Source organism: Anoplolepis gracilipes, chromosome 1 (assembly GCF_047496725.1).
Source record: "Anoplolepis gracilipes chromosome 1, ASM4749672v1, whole genome shotgun sequence".
Lineage (NCBI taxonomy): Eukaryota > Metazoa > Arthropoda > Insecta > Hymenoptera > Formicidae > Anoplolepis > Anoplolepis gracilipes.
Window position 1 is genome coordinate 12,239,945 of NC_132970.1, and position 21,421 is coordinate 12,261,365.

Below are 21,421 nucleotides of genomic sequence, written 5' to 3' on the forward strand. Positions count from 1 at the left end.
TATATCCACATCTCTATCTCATTCTGATTTTTTAGATTTTTTTTCATAAAGTTAAATAAGAAGTAGATTTTGTAATTATGTTCTTTATATGATATTATTTAAACAGAGTGACGCAGCTAGTGCACCTTAATAATATTTTTAATTTTTTCTCAATTTTAATTTTCTTTTTATTTGAAGTATTAAAAAAAAATATTTATGATCGTATACATATTATAACAAACGCAAATATTAGAAATTGTCATTTCTTATTGGAAAGAATTAGGTTTATGAAATTTTGATTGATAGCTTAAATAATCAAAGATAAAAAAAGGAAGAAATACAAAAGAAATTGATTTATTATTTAAAATACTTTTATTTCTATTTTTTACAATTTAAAAAAAATATCGCTTTTGAAGTTGTCATCTTCGAGTTTATCGTTAAAATAAATTAGCGAGAAAATGCATATCAGATGCTATGTCGTCATTTATAGTTTCGATGTTTCATATCGTTTCTTTACGAATAGGAGTCTATCGTACTTTTGGAAGCGTTTGTGAATGCAAATACGATCGATAACGCGGCCGCCGAAAGTTTCTGTAAACGTGGAAAATGGTCGGGCCAGTCAATTCCCCTCTCTCACCCCCGGAGAGATTTCATTTAAATGCAGATGACCCTGCGTAAGTGATGCCGCATCACTCGACTTTAATATCGATGGATATCATTAGTTCACCGCCGTCTTTCCTTTTTCCCTTTCTTCCTTCCTGCAATAGATCTGCGTTATCTCGCTCCTCGAGTTAACTTTATATACGTGGCGATATTGCGGACACGTCTATGGGCTATTCAACTGCTACGAAAATCTATGCTTCCGAGAAAAAGAATTTACTTTCAATTCACGAGCAATATAGCTAACGCGTAGGAAGAATCTATAGTGATTGACAAATTATTTTCATAATAAAAGCGTCAATACGATTTTTTTACTTTTCAAATCGGAGCCTTAGATCATCAAAAAGCCATTCAACCATTGTTTAGTCAAAAGGATGAATTTGATATGTAAGGAGTAAAAATTAAATTGCAATGAAAATTTTCATCGTGTCATTTTTTTACTAGTTTACAAGCTTGAGAGACCCGAGAGATTTCAGGGCATTCATTGAATTTCCTTAAACGCACTAAATCGTGAACGGCAATGTCAGGGCCACAATGAACGAAACGTAAACGCGTCTTTTAACGCCTCTCGACGAGACACAATGGTCGTCGTTGCCGGTCGATTGACCGCACTTAGGGAAGACCGGAACGTTTTACCGACTGTCGCCATCGAAGCGACGACGACGGCGACGACGACATCGTCAACGGACAAACGGAGGTAGAGAAACGTGGGGACGACAGAGCGGGGGTTACAGGCCAGTTAAGGGGATGCTTTCGAATCCTCAGCTTCAGCCGGAACACCCATAGAAAGACACAATAGTTTTAGCTTCGACAATCGGTTGATTGGGAAGAATTACGAGACGATTGTTCGGCATGGTGTGCCTTCGTTGAGTAAAGTGGATGTGCCTGGAAGCGGAAGAGAGCGCAAACCCCAGGCGTAGGAGGGCGCTAACGAGAACCAGGAACAGGTCCTATCCCTATCCGGCCAGCTCAGCGTTATTTGCCGTTTTAGACTTAACGTCATTTAACGCGACAAAAAATCTTTTGTAAAATCTACAATATAACAGCCAACTTCTCTATTGGCGCGGAATGATATATATATTCTCAGTAATACATTGTAAGGTGTAAGCATATTTTGACAGAAGCAAGACGCAGCAGGAATATTAAATTTTATGATTCGTAATATTTATTGGAAAATATTTAAACTTCTTTTTCTTTTTTAATATACGTTAGTTAACTCTTTTTTTTGTAATTATTAATACTAACAATAAATACAAACTCTATTTTTCTAAGATAGAGCCGCGAGCATATTTTGATATAACGATCGGAAGGAAATCGATTTCCGGCGCGCTGAACATCACCGGCGAAGTTTTCTCTTCCTTCCTCGCTGGAAACACATGTCCGCTTCCTACTTTTATTACGTGACGTGCCTCACGATTCCACCGTTTGTCGTTCGGAGAGATGTATCGCCGGGAGGCGATGGATTTCGTGTTCCTAAGAGTAAGGACAGTCCGGTTAGCATTACGGATCTCCATAACTTAGCGCGGCCGGACAATACGGACAATCAGGCTCCTTTACGCTACGTTGGTCGCCGTTGGTCCTGGACTGGTTGGTTTCGGGATCCGATTCGACGGGACGAGGTGCGGTCAAGACGTGATCCGCACCTCAAAGAGGCTGCGACAGTCTCTCCAGTCGTCTTTTGCCGAGCGTTACGGAAACCTAGATTAGTCACGATAGGGGAGAGAGCAAAAGGGTATTGAGAGGGTGGGGATATGTGGCGGGATCCGAGCTAAATCACGAGATCGAATCGTTCGACTTGGCGGATGTCGTTGACCCGAGAGGTCAAAAATCTCGGAGTTTAGCAAACCGGATTGGAGTTGGCCGGTCAAGTGTGTGGTCGGATTCTAAGCACGCTCCGTCACCTGAAGTGAATTGCACTTACTTGCTGCTTCGTTACGATCCTCGCTGTTCTCGGCGATCCGAGTGAACTGCTATCCAGGCTCAAACATACGCGTTAAACGAAATCGATTTCAATTCTAAGTAAGAACAGTCTACAAAGCAGTTTTGCTTTAAAGCAGGAAGTTACGCGTTGCTTGTGACGTTACAGTTATTTTTTTTCGGTAATGACGTTACAAATTTTATCCATAACAAAAAAGTAACTCTGATACATTTTTTGGTAACGAATTCAAGAATTACTTTTATCATTACTTTTACGCGGTAATTCCCATGCAAACAAATATATAAAGAGTATTAATTTTTTTTTAGATTAATAAATCTTGATAAAATTTAATTTTAAATTAAACCGCAAATTTATAAATTTTTACATATTAAAAACTTAAAATTTGATTTATAGATTAATACCTCACGTTAAAATTACATAAAAGTAAAGACGTTTACGAATTTGTGAAAGAAAATCTTTTTTTATTCACACTTTCAAAATTTGAAGATTTTAAAGAAAAAAAAAATTGTTTACAATGTTTTCTTATAATTAAAATATTAAGATTTAAATTATTATCAAAATTATTATAAACTATATATTAATAGTGATACCAATATCGAAATTATATCGCGTTTGATATATTTTAATATAACAAAATATTCCAAAAATTTTAAATTTTATTTACGTGCGAGTATGTATTATACATAACTTGCAATAATAAAATAAAAGACGAATAATATAATGATTGTTACTTTTTGAGTAACGATAAAGAATCACTTTTATAATTTTCTTTCAATCCTCATTCCTTTTAAAGATATTACGAAATATAATGAATACGTCACATTAATTTAAATCTATTAATGTAATAAAGAAATAGTTATTTTTAAAGCAACAGGCAGCAAATTTTGCAACAACATAGATTACATTTTACCAAAATCAGAGATAACTGAATATATACAGCGCAGGCTCGTTCGTTAACTCTCTCCGGAAGCAACGCGCCTTGAACGCTTAAAAGAGCGATGCGACGTGTAAACGTTAATTATTGCGCCGTACACGTGAGGCGAGGGACGAGCAATAATTATTTTCGCAGAGCGCCGTGATTAATTCAGGCGGTTACGGCAGGGGCGGAGGACGGAGAGAGGGGAGGGGTCGGCCGTGGACAAGCTTAGCAGGCTGTACATCCCTCTCGTACATACATAAAAGCGAAACGCAGCCTGAAGCACTCAGCTTAAATATTACGTAGCACCTAGCTCGCGGTATGTACCTCACTTATGCTACCTAAATTAATATCTGCTCGCGTCGTCAAATGACTTCGTCGACTTCTTGAATATCCTTTTAACACGCTCGGCATTAAATCATCTCGCACGTTGGCCCGACAATCGTAGCGTAAAATAATGATTCGAGAAGAAAGATATTTGATTGCAATAAAAAATGTGTGTGGAAAAAAATTAAATTAAGTAAATTGCTAGAAAATTATCGAAGTATTTGCATATTGCAGGTAGATGTATTGTAGCAAAAAAACGCGGAAGATTTATCGGCATAAAAATGATTATTCCGCTCTTATCTATGTAAATAAAAGTAGTTTTCAGTGCACTCTTATCTACGGTTTACTCATATCTAACGTTAATTATTTTATTTGTCATTTATTTGCGAAAGTAATAATATTATTTAACGAACGCGAACCATAGATTCAGGTCGCACATGATGTTACCCAAAGTTTTTTCCGCATTTCCTAGTTTACCTGTAATCGAGGACACGCTAATTTTATCGCGCCTATTTCCGCGTCGACCCAACACCTTGCATACAAAGAGCCTTGGTAGCATGAATCGAGAGCGCCCGCATAATTTTATTTATCGCAACTGAATATTCATACGGGTGGATAGGATTTTTCCTTCCCATCTGCGCGACGAAAAAGACTTTGTATAGTGTGCGACCGTATGGCAGTGTTCGCTCAAATGTATACGTACGTATTATAGGTACATATAATGTAATATCGCGCGACCGCGTTTGCTAATCGTAGAAACCTCAGCTCGGCCGCTGAATTAAATCGTCTAGCTTTATTCGTGACGAATTCCTGATGTCGGATAAGCCGGTGGAAAAATGCTATCCCATTTCCACCGTGAGCTCGACGCGATTGTATCCTCGTGACAGTAATTAATGGGCCGTCTCGTATGTCGTGATTCGATAAACGTGGAAGAAAGATCATTTTCATGCGCCCTTAATTTGTAAGCAGTGAGAGGACTTTGCGAAATGTGCGCAATATTTACTGATAGTATGATAATATATACAGGAAATTTTAAGATATTTTACCACTTTATCTTTTTCTTTTTGTTTCAAAGAAAATTAAAGCTTGAATAAAATTGAATAAAACTACGTTTCAATTTCTTTTTGGCGAATATTTTTAGCGTATAAGATTCTAAGATAATTTATTCAACTCTACTAAAGCTACTTAATTGTTGAAATATTTTGTCAGCTTGTAAAAACGAAGGAAATTTCTTCCACGCTCGCTGGAAACTTTGCACGCGAAAGTTTCCGGCGGAAATAGTTGCAATTACGTTTGGCATTTACCGAGTTTCATTTCGCAGACGAGAAACAACGAATGCATGTGCAAGGATAATCGTTCCGATAATTAGATCGACCAATCAGTCTCAAATATTTCTCGAAGATACAAATACCACCATTTCTTCGCAATTTATTTTTATCACAATCTCTTTTTCGTTTATTAAAATAAACAGTATTAATGTTTTCATTATTACTTAATTATAAAAAAAAAGAAAACATGTCTTCTCCTGATTTTTAATTACACTATTTTATTAATATTTAATTGTATTGTGCTTAGTTTTATAAAACATACTAGTGTACTCGTGGGAAAAGAGAGAAAATCTGACGCCAATTTTCCTTTGGAGGAGATTAAACTCGTTTCGCGTCAAGAGCCACCAGTCGCTCACCAGACTGAGCCTATTTCATGGATCGTTTGTTCGTCTCATTTATTATTCCACCAGATCGAATTATCTATGAGACGCAGAAAGCGTCACGTGGATCGTTGTGCATCAGCTGGCGTATTAATACGTGCGCCCTATCGCGTGTTGAACGATCGACTCTTAATCCCCGCGGATTGGACGTTGCATCTTCATACCTTCCAGCGCTCATTCCGTGCGATTAAACACAGTCTCCAGAGAGTTTAAAGTTTTTAGAGAGGAAGAGGGGAGGGCGAACTCTCCAGCGCTCTCGATCGGGGTCACCGGGTACCGTTCAAATTGACAGGGTTGAAATGAACAATGGTCTAAGACTCACGCTTCGACGAGCACTAATATAAATGCAAATCAACTGTTATGCACTTGTGAATGTCTCGTAAAACAAACCTGACGCACAGGTCAGTGCATGCTGAACGATCGCGGACTCATCGGAAAGCTTCAATGGTAATCTAACGTGAGAGAGGCAAAGCAAAAAGCTAAGCTTTAAGCCTTTCGCTCGCAGCGTCCTCGCGAATGCATACTTTTTTTTCGTATGCAATTTGCAAATACAGAGTGGATTGAGTAATGCACACATACATCTAAAATTGCTTGATAATTTTTCCTACTAGAGAAAGAATTGTACATCAATCTATGTATAATAAAACAGTTATTTTTATACAATAAAATTGTTATAAAATATATATATGCAGTTAGAATAAATACGATGGAAGGAGTTATTTTCGCCAAATTTTTATGATTTATGAGGGTCGATTTTACGAAAAGCGAGAGTGAGACACCAAAGTCTAGGACGGCTTCGCTCGTAGATCACACACGGAAAAAAGTGTGAAAAAGGAAACTAAGAAGCCGGGACGAAAGCTGGATAAAGTGCAAGCTACGAGGAAAGAGAAAGAAAAAAAAGCAAGAGGCGAGCATGCAGGTTGGGAAAGAACGGCAGTTGTTGGAATTGTCTCTCACAATAAGAAGCTTGTCGGTCTAAAAAGAAAAGTTTGTCGGTTAGGGATGAAATTGTATGGAGCAGGCGTCTATAGAAAAATTTTTCCCTAGCGTTTGTCTTCTCTTACGTTTCCTCCCTGTCGCTATTTCCATTCCTCTCACCGTCGGTGCACCTTAGTTTGTATAAACAAGCGGATTTCGAGCTTAAACGAGATACGTCAAACGGAGAAGGGTTTCTATCTCGAAGGGTCCAACAGAAAGGTAACAGTACAAATAGACGCATCCTTGTAAGGAGTGCGGCAAAAGCATGAAGATGATGGTCTTTTTGTGCGTAAGATTCGGCAAACAATGGTCGCTCGAATTTTATTTCCGCAAATTGATTATCCGGGAATTTACGTCAAATTGTGACTGAAACAAGCGTTTGCTATTCTATTTTCATCGTTGAAAATCAGAAACATCTCATTGAATTTTTCATCTATTTTTATTTTTATAATATAGATACGCATAATTATTAAGTAAATAAAAATATATTAAATTGTTATAACATAGACCGCTGAAATAATTTAAAATTTAATTTAATAAATATAAAAGATGTACAGAAAATATAATTTTGAAAAAATAAAAATCTTTTATTATCGAAGATAATATATTTAATAAATTAAAAATCTTTTATTCTAAAAAGAAATAATAATTGTGCGATTTTATCAATGTAATGTTTAACTGACGTAAAGATGATCATGATGCATCAAATTATATAAGAAGTACTTTTCCATTCCCATGACATTAATGAAGGCACGCGGTCAAAGTCCGTGTACCTTCATTACGAGCCGCAGTGCTCCCTGATGCTCGCATTATCCTAAGCAGGACGTCGTTAACTTCCCAGGAGGTGTGCTCGGTATATATATATATACATATATATAGGTACATTTGGTATACTCATTGTTCAAGGAACGGAGGATGATGCGACCAGAGAATGCGACCGGGGGTCAATATAAGCAAACATATCCTCTGGGGGAAAGGGGAAGGGTCTTTCGGCGGATGTAGTAAACAGTAACGTCTTCTCAGTTTCCACTTGGCAACACCCTCGATTTGTGCGAGCCATAGCCTCCACAAAGGCGCAATGCCCGTTGTCTTTTGCGGTGGACCAGATCTCGTAAACCCTATAAATAATGGTTTCGCTTTCACGTGCCAGCTGCGGGGGCTGCGTTAGGCTTTGCTTTTGCTCTTCCACCTTCTAGTTTTTGGCACGTTGTTTTGTCACTCGATCTCGTGCCACGTGAATTATAATCGTGATATACAATATATGTATTATAACTATACCAAGAGATTTAAAGAACATAACTACAACATTACTAAAAATTTTAAGATAATTGCGCTTGAAGTTCGCGTTCGAAATTATAAAGTTATCGAGGTCGCACCTCGGTGACTTAATATTCTGACGTCACGCGTTATTAACGCGGAACGATCGCTCGAGGAATTTTAAAAACGATCGCTCGACCGCGTACAAGGCATACATTTTTCGTCACATATGGCGGCGCGATTTAACGTTAGTGCGACATCTGCACCGGCGATACGTTAATGTGTCAAATTGATGGACCTTTTCGTAATTAATAGGCGCGGTTCGTACGCGAGAGAAGTGTGGGAGGCTGGAAGGGAAGAAGAAAGGGAGGAGGTGAGAGAAACAGAGAAATTTGCAGCGCCGCGTGAACCGATTTAAAACTGACGACCGGTCGGGAATGTAGGCATCCGCTAATTGATACGAGTCCATTAATTATTACGTCATTTCCGGCGAGCCGTGTTGCGGCGCGCGCACGTGCTCGTGACAAGAATTCACGTTTGGTTCCCATGCAAGGGAGAATGTAAATGAGAAAGAGATAGAGCATCAAAAGAAGAGCGAAGACATGGACTCGCTTTGTATCTTAAAGGAGAAAAAGGATAAAAGCGCGAAAAAGACGAAATCGAGGGATGAACGCCGATTGAAACGAAAACATAAGATGTCCAGGAAAATCCGGTAAACGTTGATGAAACATACATGTTAATTGCGTGATAAGACCTGCTTTTAATTAAATCTTTTCTTTTCTTTTCATTATTTCCTTTTTTCTAGAATGCTCGTACTTTGCGCTCTTTATTTCCAAAAATAAAAGCTACATATATAAAATAAATCAATTAACAGTATGTATATATGTATATATGAATATATGTATTCACATATTATTAGTTCATATATTTATTTTACATATATAATATATTTAAATTATTTATTTATTTTACAATATATTTTTATACACACTGTTAACTTATTTTATACATTTTGTTATTTTTTGATTGAATTAGTATATAAAATATAAGAAGATAAATAAAACAAATTAAAGAAATATACAGAATCACGTGCAAGTTACTTTGACGAAATATTGATTTATAACTAAAACAATGAGATACATTGCTTTCGTGTTAGGAGACTTACAAAGGTCTTATTAGATTCTTTGCATATATCATCGTAGGATCTTCGAGTATATTCATGCGCTTCTTTGCACGTTTCTTCGCTCAAAGAGTAGATCAAATCAGTGCCTTGTCTGACGCAGCGCGACGAAGACTATTCGAAATTAATTTTTTCCTCCTTACTCTCGCTCAGTCTTCCGTCGCGAGAAGTGTTTTCTCATTCTCCCTTCTTTCTCAGGTCTTTTGTTTACCGTATCTCTCTACCGTGAGAATCTTTTCTCTTGGTATTTGTCGAGACACGAGCGAACGTTAAACGTACCATCCGGCGGATTATAAATTTCCTTAAAAAACCAATCTTCTTCATACTTAATGTTTCTCGGAGAATTATAATTTGCGTGTTGACGCTCTGGAAAGAAACCAATAAAATATATACATATATATCTTCTGAAATTTAAAATATGCTATGTTTCTAATAATATACAGCAATGTTGTCGTTTCAATTAAGATGGGAAGAAACACGTATTTTTTAAGCAAAAGAAAGGTGACGTTACCGTATAGAATGTAGATAGAGAATTATTTTTATAAATTTTAGAATAATTATTAAACAATAATAATAATCGAAAAATATATAAGATAAATCAACTAATAGTATAGATACCTTTTTTGGAAACAATGCAAGAGTGCAAAGTACACGTAATTAACGAGATTTAAGTTAATGATGCAATTACATATACACGCAATATCTTTTTATTTCGATCTAGGTAACACGCATGGGATCTCGTAATGCATTTTCCAGTGTGCATTCAGCCACATCGTGTAAGCGTTATTATTGTTGGCGGTTTATCATTGGTCTCCGGAGCTTACAAGTCGTGGCTTAAAACTGCATTATACGGTACTTCGCGGCGGTCGTAAAGCGGTCTCCCGTCTCATGAAAGCATAGAATATTAAGCGAGAAGTAAATACGCGATGCGGTTATATAGATACGGGTAATAAAGTGATGATGCTATGAAAGTAAGCAGAAAATTTATTAATATGACTCTCGTCTCAAGTAAAATATGACGAGCATTAATCTGATTTTTTTTATTTTCAATTGTTTATTATTTATCTTTTTTTTCATCTTTGTGTTACAGCTTTTGACTTGAAATTAATTTTTACATTATTTTTTAACTTAGGTATATATTCTTTAATTACCTTGTTGTGATAATGTGTGTAAAAATATATATTTTTTTAATTAAAATAATAAATCGGTAAAGAATATTTAATAGTTAATAGGTTGTAACATTTTTTTGTAAACATCAGAATAACACACATTGACACTTATTGTGGGATTTCATTGAAACTTTCTTTTCTTCCTAGATACACACAGACATTTCTTATTCGGTTCTTTTTTGGAACTGTTTCTGATCACGCAGGGCAACATCTCGAATCGAATGCAATCACAGCGTGATAGCTGTACCAACGCTGTTATTGCCGCAGAATATGATAAGCACGGTAGCTATCGGTTTGTGGGTAATGGTAATTACGTAGAGAGCCCGGCGGCAACGAGGGAGATGGCAACAATACCCCGCGCTTGGGGTGATGCAGAGCTATTAGCTCCGAATCTGATAGCCATAATTATGCTTGCGTCTCAGATCTTGTTACGTCTCAACTTGACAATTATAATTGTTCCCGATATAATTAATGAATTGCCATGTGGATAACGTCATTTTATTTATGCATTTAAAGATACGGAATAAAATAAAGAGCTATTAAAAAATATTTATCAAAATTTCTAATAATATTATACGAGATTCAATAATATAGATGTAAGCAGATTATATGTATATCTCTACGAGTAGCTTCAAAGTCACGGTCATGTATTGTTACAGGGAGGAGAAAACTAATAGCCGTGCAAGCGTTGTTTTCACTGATTAAAGTTTAGCAAGCAAATAAAATTACTGGTGTAATCGAAAATTATTCCAAGTTCGAGGTACGCATAATTATCAGATTTTTATAAGCAGAAGGTGTGAATCATAATGTAAAATTCATCCTTAGATGATTAAATATTTATGACCAGAATGTTTTAAGCCAAAAAGAAGCATGTGGTGCAACAAATTTAAAGATGGCTTAAACGGCAACTGTGAGAGATTTATTCATATCCTACTAATAACAAAATAAAAACCAAAATTGCTGCAGTGATATTACTTTTTATTCTTCAATTAATTTTATTTTTTAGTTTATTTTATATTGACATCTAGCTTAAATTTTGAAATATATATAGTGTCCTAAAATCACCACATCTCCTCTTAATGACAGATTCCTTAAAACATTTCAAGATCCTAATACAAAATCCTAAAACAAAATATCGAGGTTTAATAGTTTTTAAATGGCGATTATATTTTACAATGACAGGGCTGAGGTTTTTCAAACATGACAAAATGACAAGTGATAAAATGCTATACGAACGGCGCCCTTTATATAATATTATGATTATCATATAAATTTATATATAATAGCACATGTTATTACATGTTTTTCCGTTTTTCTATGCATTACATTAGTACGTTTTTTTTTTACAAATAATGGATGTAAGAATTAAAGACATCTCAAAAATAATTCAAATAAGAAATTACGACATGTTTCAACTTTAGCTAATTAAAGTGATCGGTCAATATTATATATATGATCAATGATACAAAATATAATATAAAATACAAAAAAACGAAAAATTAAACTATGTATCAATATTTATATTTCTACAGAAAATCATATATCTCTTTCGATATTTTTACTTTATTGTCAACAAAGTTTGCACAAATACGTTTCGATCAAATAGTTCTATTTTTTAATTTACGATAGCATAAGTTTTGCAGTACATAATATGAATATAATATTAATGTACGTTACAACAGATATGATGTACTAGTGGATAAAACATTGCACATTAAACTACAACAGAGAGATTACAGCAGAATGCAATTATTGTGGTAAAAGTTATACAACTATCATAGACAAAAAGCAGTTATAAAAAAACATGTCAAAATCAACATTACAAAACAAAAAAAACGCAAACAATTTAATTGGTTTTGCAACAATGTTTTGCACTCGCAAATAATATAGCAAAATGCATTAATTATAATTACAATAATCATGTTAGTTCAATTAAATAATTACTGCACAGTACTCTTTATACATTATATTTAAATAATATTTATTTATTATAAATAAATTAGCAGTGTGTACGTATATTCTAACATGTGCAGGATAACTTTACTTTAGTAAGTTTATTTTATTTTATTTTTATCACAAAATACTTCTACTAACAATTTTGTAACATATTTTGAGTCTCTCTTATAATTACTAATCTTACTACAAAATTTACGAGATACATAAAATATATGTATACGTGTCATTTGATATATAGCGTGAAATTCGAGGAATTTTTTTTTATAAAATTGTAGCAGTACTTTAATTCAGTGTTTTCTCATGTGGTTTATATTATAAAACATACTTTATTTTAATTTTACATAATTTAAAATAATTCATATGTATATTAGTCTCGTAGATCTTAAGTTTAAAAAGAATGCGATTTGATTTTAAGACTCATAATTTCTAATAAGTTCAATGTTCTGTTCGTATTCTATGACAAAATAAATAACAAAATTGCTGCACCGATATTAGTTTTTACTCTTCAATTAATTTTATTTTTAAGTTTATTTCATGTTGGTAAATAGCGTGAATTTCGAAAGATCGTTAAATAATTAGATACAAAACAAACATTAGTCAGATTTAAACTGTGTATCAATATTTAGGTTCTTCTGAAAAATAGTATCTCCTTTCGTGACCTTTCCTAACAAAATTATTCTACAAATACGTTGCGACGAAACAGTTCTATTCTTGTGTTCGATACCATAAGTTGTATAATAGATAGTGTTAATATCATATTTCTTAACACGCAAGCAAGTATGTCAAAAAAAATATACATGTATATACGAAAATATAAGTTAAAAGATAACTTAAAAGAAGACGAGAAAAAGAAACCACCAGAAAACAACGTTTCGGGTAAAAGTTATAAAAATTTGAAATTTTAATTTTTACGAATTTAATATATTTAAATATAATTAATAATGCCTATTATAATTAATAATACCTATTATATTATATTTGAATACAATTAATAACAAAATTATATATTCAAATATAATAATTCTATACAAAGAATTTGATTTATATTATACGAAACAGTTCTATTCTTGTGTTCGATGTCATAAGTTGTATAATAGATAGTGTTAATATTATATTTTTATTAATACGCAAGCAGATGAAGCAGATGTGGAAAGAAAAAGCAATAAGAGGAAGTATGCCTCATCAGAAAAAGACGAGAAAAAGAATCCACCAGAAAACAACGTTTTAGGTAAAAGTTCTACAACTTTAAAATTTTAATTTTTATGGATTTAATAATTTGAATGTAATTATTGATACCTATATTATATTATATTTGAATACAATTAGTAACAAAATTATGTATTCAAATACAATAATTGTATACAAAAGAATTTGATTTAAATTATAGTCCATGATTTAAATATATATGAATAATTAATTTATATAAAGAATTAAATTATACAAATAATTTATTTATGAGAGATTTAGTTTAATAACACTATGTTAATATCATATTAAAGCGCAAGAAAATTTCTTTCATAGAAAAAGCTTGGTGGATAAAACATTGCACAATAGAAAACGATAAAGCACATTGCAGATATTGTAAAGACACACGTGAAAGTTTCATACATAAAGTTTCAATTGATGTAACGAATTTAAAAGAACATCTAACAGAACATGACAAAATTAATATAAATGAAAATTTATCATATAAAATTTTGCAACATTATGAATCTGAAGGCAATGTAATAAAATGTTTGGAATGTAAATGTTCTTTCGAAGTTCAATTAAACAGTAGTCTTTCATATCACTTAGAAGAGATTCATAAAAATGAAATTGAAAACAAACAAGGTAAAGAAATTCATTTTATGTATATTATGTATTGTTCTATTTTTTCAAACATATACTTTTATATACAAAAGGATATTAAAAAACGGATGTTTGACCTTTATTGTACATTATAAATATGTTATATAATGATATTTAAGATAATTTAAATTAAAGCTAATATCATATACAGATATAATAATTAAATATCTTTAGTATTATTATATTTTAAACATAATAATATAATTATTATTTTATTATATTATTTAATTATAATTGATAGATTGTCAAAATCGTGTTTAAGTAATCACAAACAAAAAGATTCATATAAATAATATTTCCGGATCTGAAAACTGATATTCGGTTAATAGTGGTGTAATAATAAGAATTTTATGATTAAATTAAATAATGAGATTAAATGTAGATATAGGATTTAATATTGAACTAAAAGTATTTTAACCTTTATTTTTCAATCATTTTACATGCAGACGATGAACAGAGCCAGGAAATAAATGGTGACGTGGAAGCAAATATAAAAAATATTATATCAAATTTTACAAAGTACGAATTCCAACAAGTAGAGGCTAGAAAAAAACAAATAATAGAAGAAACAATTAAAGAAGGTAAATTATGTTATAAGTATTATTATGTTATAAGTATTATTTAAGTTATACTTACCCATTAAAGCAACAAAAACATAATATCTATTTCCTAATTTTTTTATTCAACAATATACCTGCAATATACATACATATCTTTTTATGTATATTTCTGAGTGAAAAATTATAACATTAATGTTATGTTGCTGTTATAACATTAATGTTACGTTACTGTTGTTTTGTATGTATTTGATAATTATAACTTACTTTATCCAAGCATTTTAATTTTTTACATCTATTATTTGAATATAATTAACAATTTTTAAAATCAAGTATTAAAAATCATAGCGTTCTAGAAAGTTATTTTGTTTGAATAATATTCAAAGGTATAAAGACTTGGATATTAAAATTATAAAAGATTTATTAATAACACCATGTTAATATAATATTAAAGCGGAAGAAAATGTGATAAAAAATTATTGGTGGATAAAACATTACACAATAGTAGACAATATGGCAGAATGTAAATATTGTAAAAATGAAAAAAAAAAAGGAATTTACTTTTGCCACATGAAGTGCCGTAGACATTTTGAGCGCAATCATTCGGTAACATACAAACAAAAAAATGTATCAAAAAGTATTTTCCAATATTTTAAACTTCAAAACGATATACTACTACAATGTATGAAATGTAATAAACTTATTTCAACACGAATCAAATATGATTTTTCAAAACACCTCAAACAAACACATAAAAGTGAAATTGAAAGCAAACAAGGTAAAAAATAATTTCATATATAGTACAATTTCTTTAATTATATACTTCTTAATTATTTACTATTATATACAATAAACTTTTTAAAAAAAAGATATTTGACTTTTATATATACTTTAAGCATATGTATTATAAATATTTAAATTAATTAAACTTAATATTACACACAGACATACTAACTCAATAAAGTTTTATAACACTAAAGATATTTTAGCATTTATTTTTTTTTCTATATGCAGATGAAATAAACCAAGGAATTAATAGTGAAAGAGATAGAATAAATCTTATATCATCTTATAAAGATATTATAAAACGTAAGTTCCAAAACATGAAAAATAAGATAGATAAAAAAGGTAAATTTATATGTGTTAAGTTATTCTTATATATTTAACATAAAAGCACAATAAACAAAACACAACATCTATGTTGTATGTGTGTTAATTTTCTTATTCAACAATGTAACTGCATACAAAACAGATATATAAATATATATATATATATATATATATATATATATATATTTTGTTTTTACGTATATTGCTGAGTGGAAAATTAGAACATTAATGATATGTTATTGTTATTTTGTATTTATTTAATAATTATAATTAACTTTATCCGGATATTTTATTTTTTTTTTTTGAATATTATTAATAATTTGTGAAATCGATTATTTAAATAATTATGTACAAAAAAATTATTTATTTAAATAATATTCAAAGATGTAAAGAGTTGGCAATTCGGATTATAAAAGATTTCTTGACAATATTGTTAATATAATATTAAAGGAAATGTTATACGCAAAGCCTGGTGGATAGAACACTGCACAATAGAAAACGATAAAGAAAAAGTAAAAGCACAATGCAAACAATGTGGTAAAAAACATAACCTTTGTTTTAAATTGTCAAATCAATATAGACATTTGCGAGAACATTTGGATATTAACATAGAAGAAAGTGCATTAAAGGCTATTATATGGAAATATTTCAAACTTGTAAACAATATAGAATTAAAATGCATGAAATGTGATTCCTCTTTTGAAGTTATCGTACAACGTTCATTTGAACATCACTTAATAAAAGAACATCAAATTACAAAAAACCGACAAGGTAAAATAATTTTAAATATATTTTTTTAATTATACTATTTTTATAATTGTATCATTTTTGTAATTATATACTCTTGTCTCCAATAAATATTAAAAAATAGATGTTAGATTTTTATGTACATCGTAAATGTATTACAAATATTTAAGTTAATTCAAATTGAAACTGATATTATGTACACATATAATGACTAAATATTTTCAGTATATTATTTAATTATAGTTGATAGTTTGTCAAAATCGTGTTTCAGTAATTATGTATAAGAAAAGGTATGTATAATATTCGCGGATATGAATACTTTTTGACATTCGAATATCAGTGATTTAATAATAATAATTTTTTGATTTAATAATAATAACGTTAGGATCCAATTATATAATACATTTGATTGTAGAACAAGGTTTTATGATACTAAACATTTATTAATATTTATTTTTTTAATAATTCTGTGTACAGATGATAAAATAAACCAAGGAATTAATGATAACGCGGAATTAGAAAGTAGGGTATTCACTCTTATAAAGGACCTATATGTATACCACAAAAAGAAAAGTAACATAATAGAAAGTAAAGAAGATGAACAAGGTATAAATTTATTCTATAAATATGTGAATAATATTATAAATTATATATATTTAAATATTTAAATTAGTTAATCTTATATCTAACATTATATTCAGATATTAAATCTTTTTGCATTTATTACATGTATAAAATATATAAATATAACTAATAATTTATAAAATCACATTTCTATAAAATAATAATAATTGTAGCATTTATATTACGCTGAGATTATTTTTACAGATTTTATTTTTTTAATTATTTTGTACAGATGATGAACCAATGCAAGCTTAAATAATGTTCGATGTAGTATGGATTTCAAAACAGATATTGAAGACATTGCTATAACAAGCAGCAACCAATAATCCAGCAATTTAAATAGGAAATGAACGAAATAGCAACACTGACGAGTAATAATTGACTTTATATTTATTACATAATGTAATTTTAAAAATTAAATAAACTTATGCAAACTAAAAGAGTAAGATTGATTTTTCTGCAGTTTTGCAGATGGTAAAATGTTTACTAATCGATTGTTAAACGATATATTTTTATTATAAGTTTAGTTAAAAATAGAATAATTTAAAAATATTATATATATTACTAAATTCAAAATTTACAGCGGAATGTGTATAGCATAATTGCCTTCGAAGATAATCTAATGTAGTGGCTATTTGAGAATAACTTCTAATGTACAAGTTCGTTATGCAACATTTTAATTTTCAGTTTAATTGTTACGGAAGTAAATTTGGAGAACTATAATATTTTATATTTTATGACTAATTACAGTTAATCAAATAAAAAGAAATTATACATAAAGAGAGACATTAAAGGAATATTTTGTATATATTTTTTTTCCGATGTCTATGTGGTATATTAGAATTTTTTTAATAAATCCTTCAAACAATTCTCTTAAAAAAATTGAGAATAATCCTTGTTTTATTCTATTTATATGAAAAATTATTCAATTAGCTCGATTTGTTGGAAGTTGAAAAAAAAATTGATTGCAATTTGACTTATATTTTGTTAGTTTTAAATTAAGTAAGTATTTAATAAATTATTAGTTTTATATAAAATGTTATAATATGTATGTTATACAATAATACAAACTACATATTAAAGATACATGTAGCATTATAATCACAAGAATATTTATATAATAGAAATAACAAAAATAAGTTTTAATAGTTTTTAATCTTCTTTTCGCTATTATCATTTATAACACAATAATTATTTTGTTACAAAATAATTTAAATTATATATGTATTTCTGCTAGTTTCAAAAAACGACCATGTGTAAATAATATATGATAAATATTTGCAGCAATATGAATTACGGATTTAAAAAAAAAATTAATATTTTCTTTGTATCGACTAAAATGTTACATTATTTTGTTTATAAAATTATTTATAAATCGTGCGACTACCTATACTTTACATCTTTAATTTTATATCTTTTGATTTTTATTTACTTTGACTTTCGCGCAACTGACATGGTATTGACATTATTAGTAAACGGTTTAATTAAATATGAATGATTTGAGTCAAAGAATTGTACAGGAATGTAGAGCCATTCCAACAAATATCTTTAAAAATGTTCGCTTAGAGTTTGAGGTCGTCTTTTTTGTTATTTAGCTAATAACGGCGAATATTTTGAATGTTTAAAATAACATGTAAAATAAGTAAATTTACTCTAAATTGTATCTTTGCATCTAAAATTTTTTTCTTATACCTGAAACTTTCTAGTACGATTTCTCAAAAAATATTCACTCAAATTAAAAAAAAAACCGCGGTTTTAAAGAAAATCAAAAGACCTTTAAAATGATATGCTACTTGATTCCTATTACTATTTAAAATTTTTTAAGGTAGCTATCCCTGCAATGGCGATAAAGTAAAACCGTTGCATTTATCATATCACCATTGTATTTATACGCTCCCCTCGAAAACAAAATTGACATCTTTCTGTAGTTTTCGCAAAAATTAATCAGTCACAAAATAAGCAAGATGGAAACTTTTTAAATGAACACGCTATACATATATATAAATATTTTTTTTTTTCTTTTAAATACAAATTCGCCATCACAGATTTAATAACAATAATATTTTAAATATGCTTTTATGTGTTCTACTAAAAAAAATATATGTATTCAAATTTTCATTTCTTCAAATTTGTGTGTTTGTATGTGTTTTAACATGATACATTAATTGTAATAAATGTAACGTAGTAACACTAGTTTCAAAGAATAAATGGCATTTTTAAGTAAAGAGATAGTGTAATGTATTTATTCAATTTTAAATTAATTTAATTATGATAATTACATTGGTCAATATGTCAAATATGGATTGAGTTTCTCAAGTCATTTACCGTAGACTTTTAGCCACTAAATTTGAGTCTAGTAATGAAATTGTTCTATCATATCTGGTTTTTCAAAAATTTGAAGTAAAAAATACAAAAATAATGTGCTTTTTGCTATTTTTGACAAAATATAAATTTTTAACAAAATAGATTTTTGACAAAGTATAACCCTAATGTGTTAAAAAAATTCGAAAAAAACTTTAAAATCTTAAAAAATATAAGTTAGACACAATATACATTTCACTAGAAAAAAAAGCGGTACACTAGAAAAATAGAAAAAAATTATAAAGTTTCAAATGCTTATAACACAGTTAACAATTATCTATCGAGGTGTTAAAAAAAAACGAAAATGAAACTTGAAGTCTGTATTTTAAGAGATGATTAGTTTTCTAATGGCGGATGACAAAATGAAGACCTGCAAAATCAGTTAACAGAAAGTCCAGTTTAATAAGTTACATGACGTGAATCAATCGACGTAGAATCAATTGACGTAGCTCAATAGAATGAAAAGTGCGTGAAAGTTCCAATTTTCTTCTGCAAAATGCATTATCGCAAAAATTTGATACGATAATTTTTCGATGAGTTAATATAGATTTCAATCTTCATTTTCGTTTTTCAATTACCTCGATAAGATCGTTATTAACTGTATTATAAGTATAAGCAAAAACTCATAATTAATCTACAATTACCTATCACAAGTTACGATGTTTCTTTGTGCTGGGGTATGCGCGCACCCACTAACCGCTAGCTGAGTAAAATCAAAAATACATGTATATTGCAAAAAGTACACTATACTCACAATTTTCATCTGATTTAAGTTTTCTTTTTAATTCTTTTTAAGAGCATTAATTTTTAAAGAAACTTTTTGATTAAAATAAAATTGTTTACATGTCTTTTTTCTTAAGTAAAATTTAATTAAGTCACGGATTAAAAAAAAATAATTATTTCTATATACAACTGTCCAAAATGTTTACAAAATTATCACAACTATAGCAATAGTTTTTGACTGCAAATAATATATATACTGTCAGATGTTATAAACAATCACTGCCACTCACCAAATTCGGATTGAGCGACCAAAATCTACGGGTAATAACTGGAAATATCTAATCTGCATCTGACATGTCAACGTATAGGTAATAGGAAGAAACTTTAAACCTGTTAATTATAGTGTAATTAATGACTACTTTTAAGTAGTATTTTCTCGAATAACAAATTTAAGATTTCTTAATATTAATAATGCTGTCTACTTTATATACATGAATTTATATCATACAACATCCGTTCACATTTCTCTGTACACAATACGAATGTCTTTTTCTCTCTTACCTAGTGTCTTTGAAGGATATTTTTCACAAAAGTTTAAAAAGTTGCATATTGTCACTGTAAAAATAATAATAAATTTGAATTTTACTTATCTTTGTATTCACACATTTAAAAGCGCAATGCAAATCACTTTTTTTAAATGCTGATATAGTTATATGCTAATTAGAAGAATGCAATCACTGATAAAATAAAAATTTTTTAGTATTTTATTAACTTTATTAGAACCACAAATTTTTTGCCATCACATATATATATATATATATATATATGTGTGTGTGCGTGTGCGTGTGCGTGTGCGTGTGCGTGTGCGTGTGCGTGTGCGTGTGCGTGTGCGTGTGCGTGTGCGTGTGCGTGTGCGTGTGCGTGTGCGTGTGTGTGTGTGTGTGTGTGTGCGTGCATGTGCGCGCGCGCGCGCGTGTGTTGTGTGTGTGTATATATATACATATAACATTAATTTTTGTAATGATTCTTTTTCTGTGATATCGAAAATAAATCAGATGTTGAAGATAATGCTACATAAAGAATTTACTAAAAATAAAATTTATTTTGAATCATATAAAATAATTTTCAAGACGTAAGAAAAATAACATAAGTTTTAACGAATTTATTTTTTGTTTGTGGCATAATGAAAGTGATTTTACAAATTACATAAATATTTAAGTTTAAATTTTAGGATAAAAAAAATATATTAAAAAAACAATTAAAAAATAACATTTTTTGTAAAGACGCAGTTTGAAAATTTTTATTAATTGAGTATCGCCATACATATAATTTTTTTATAAATAAAGAAAGTCAGAATTTATATTTTATTTAATGAATCTACT

The 21,421-nt window shown here is 30.0% G+C and overlaps 1 protein-coding gene across 5 annotated transcripts in view; it reads left to right on the forward strand.

The window, feature by feature from the left end:
• Positions 1–17,667, forward strand: part of LOC140668353 (uncharacterized) — a 48,529-nt gene extending 30,862 nt beyond the window's left edge. For 3 of the 5 annotated variants that reach the window (XM_072897294.1, XM_072897321.1, XM_072897303.1), the window contains 3 exons: positions 16,035–16,355; positions 16,809–16,937; positions 17,188–17,667. In XM_072897294.1, coding sequence (XP_072753395.1) covers positions 16,035–16,355; positions 16,809–16,937; positions 17,188–17,210 — 473 coding nt within the window. In that variant the 3' untranslated portion in view covers positions 17,211–17,667. Of the gene's footprint in view, positions 1–12,735; positions 12,946–13,201; positions 13,298–13,590; positions 13,900–14,363; positions 14,499–14,928; positions 15,253–15,488; positions 15,603–16,034; positions 16,356–16,808; positions 16,938–17,187 lie in introns of those variants that run through there. The other 2 variants (XM_072897312.1, XM_072897328.1) reach the window with 2 other exon arrangements.
• The last annotated feature ends 3,754 nt before the right edge of the window (positions 17,668–21,421 follow it).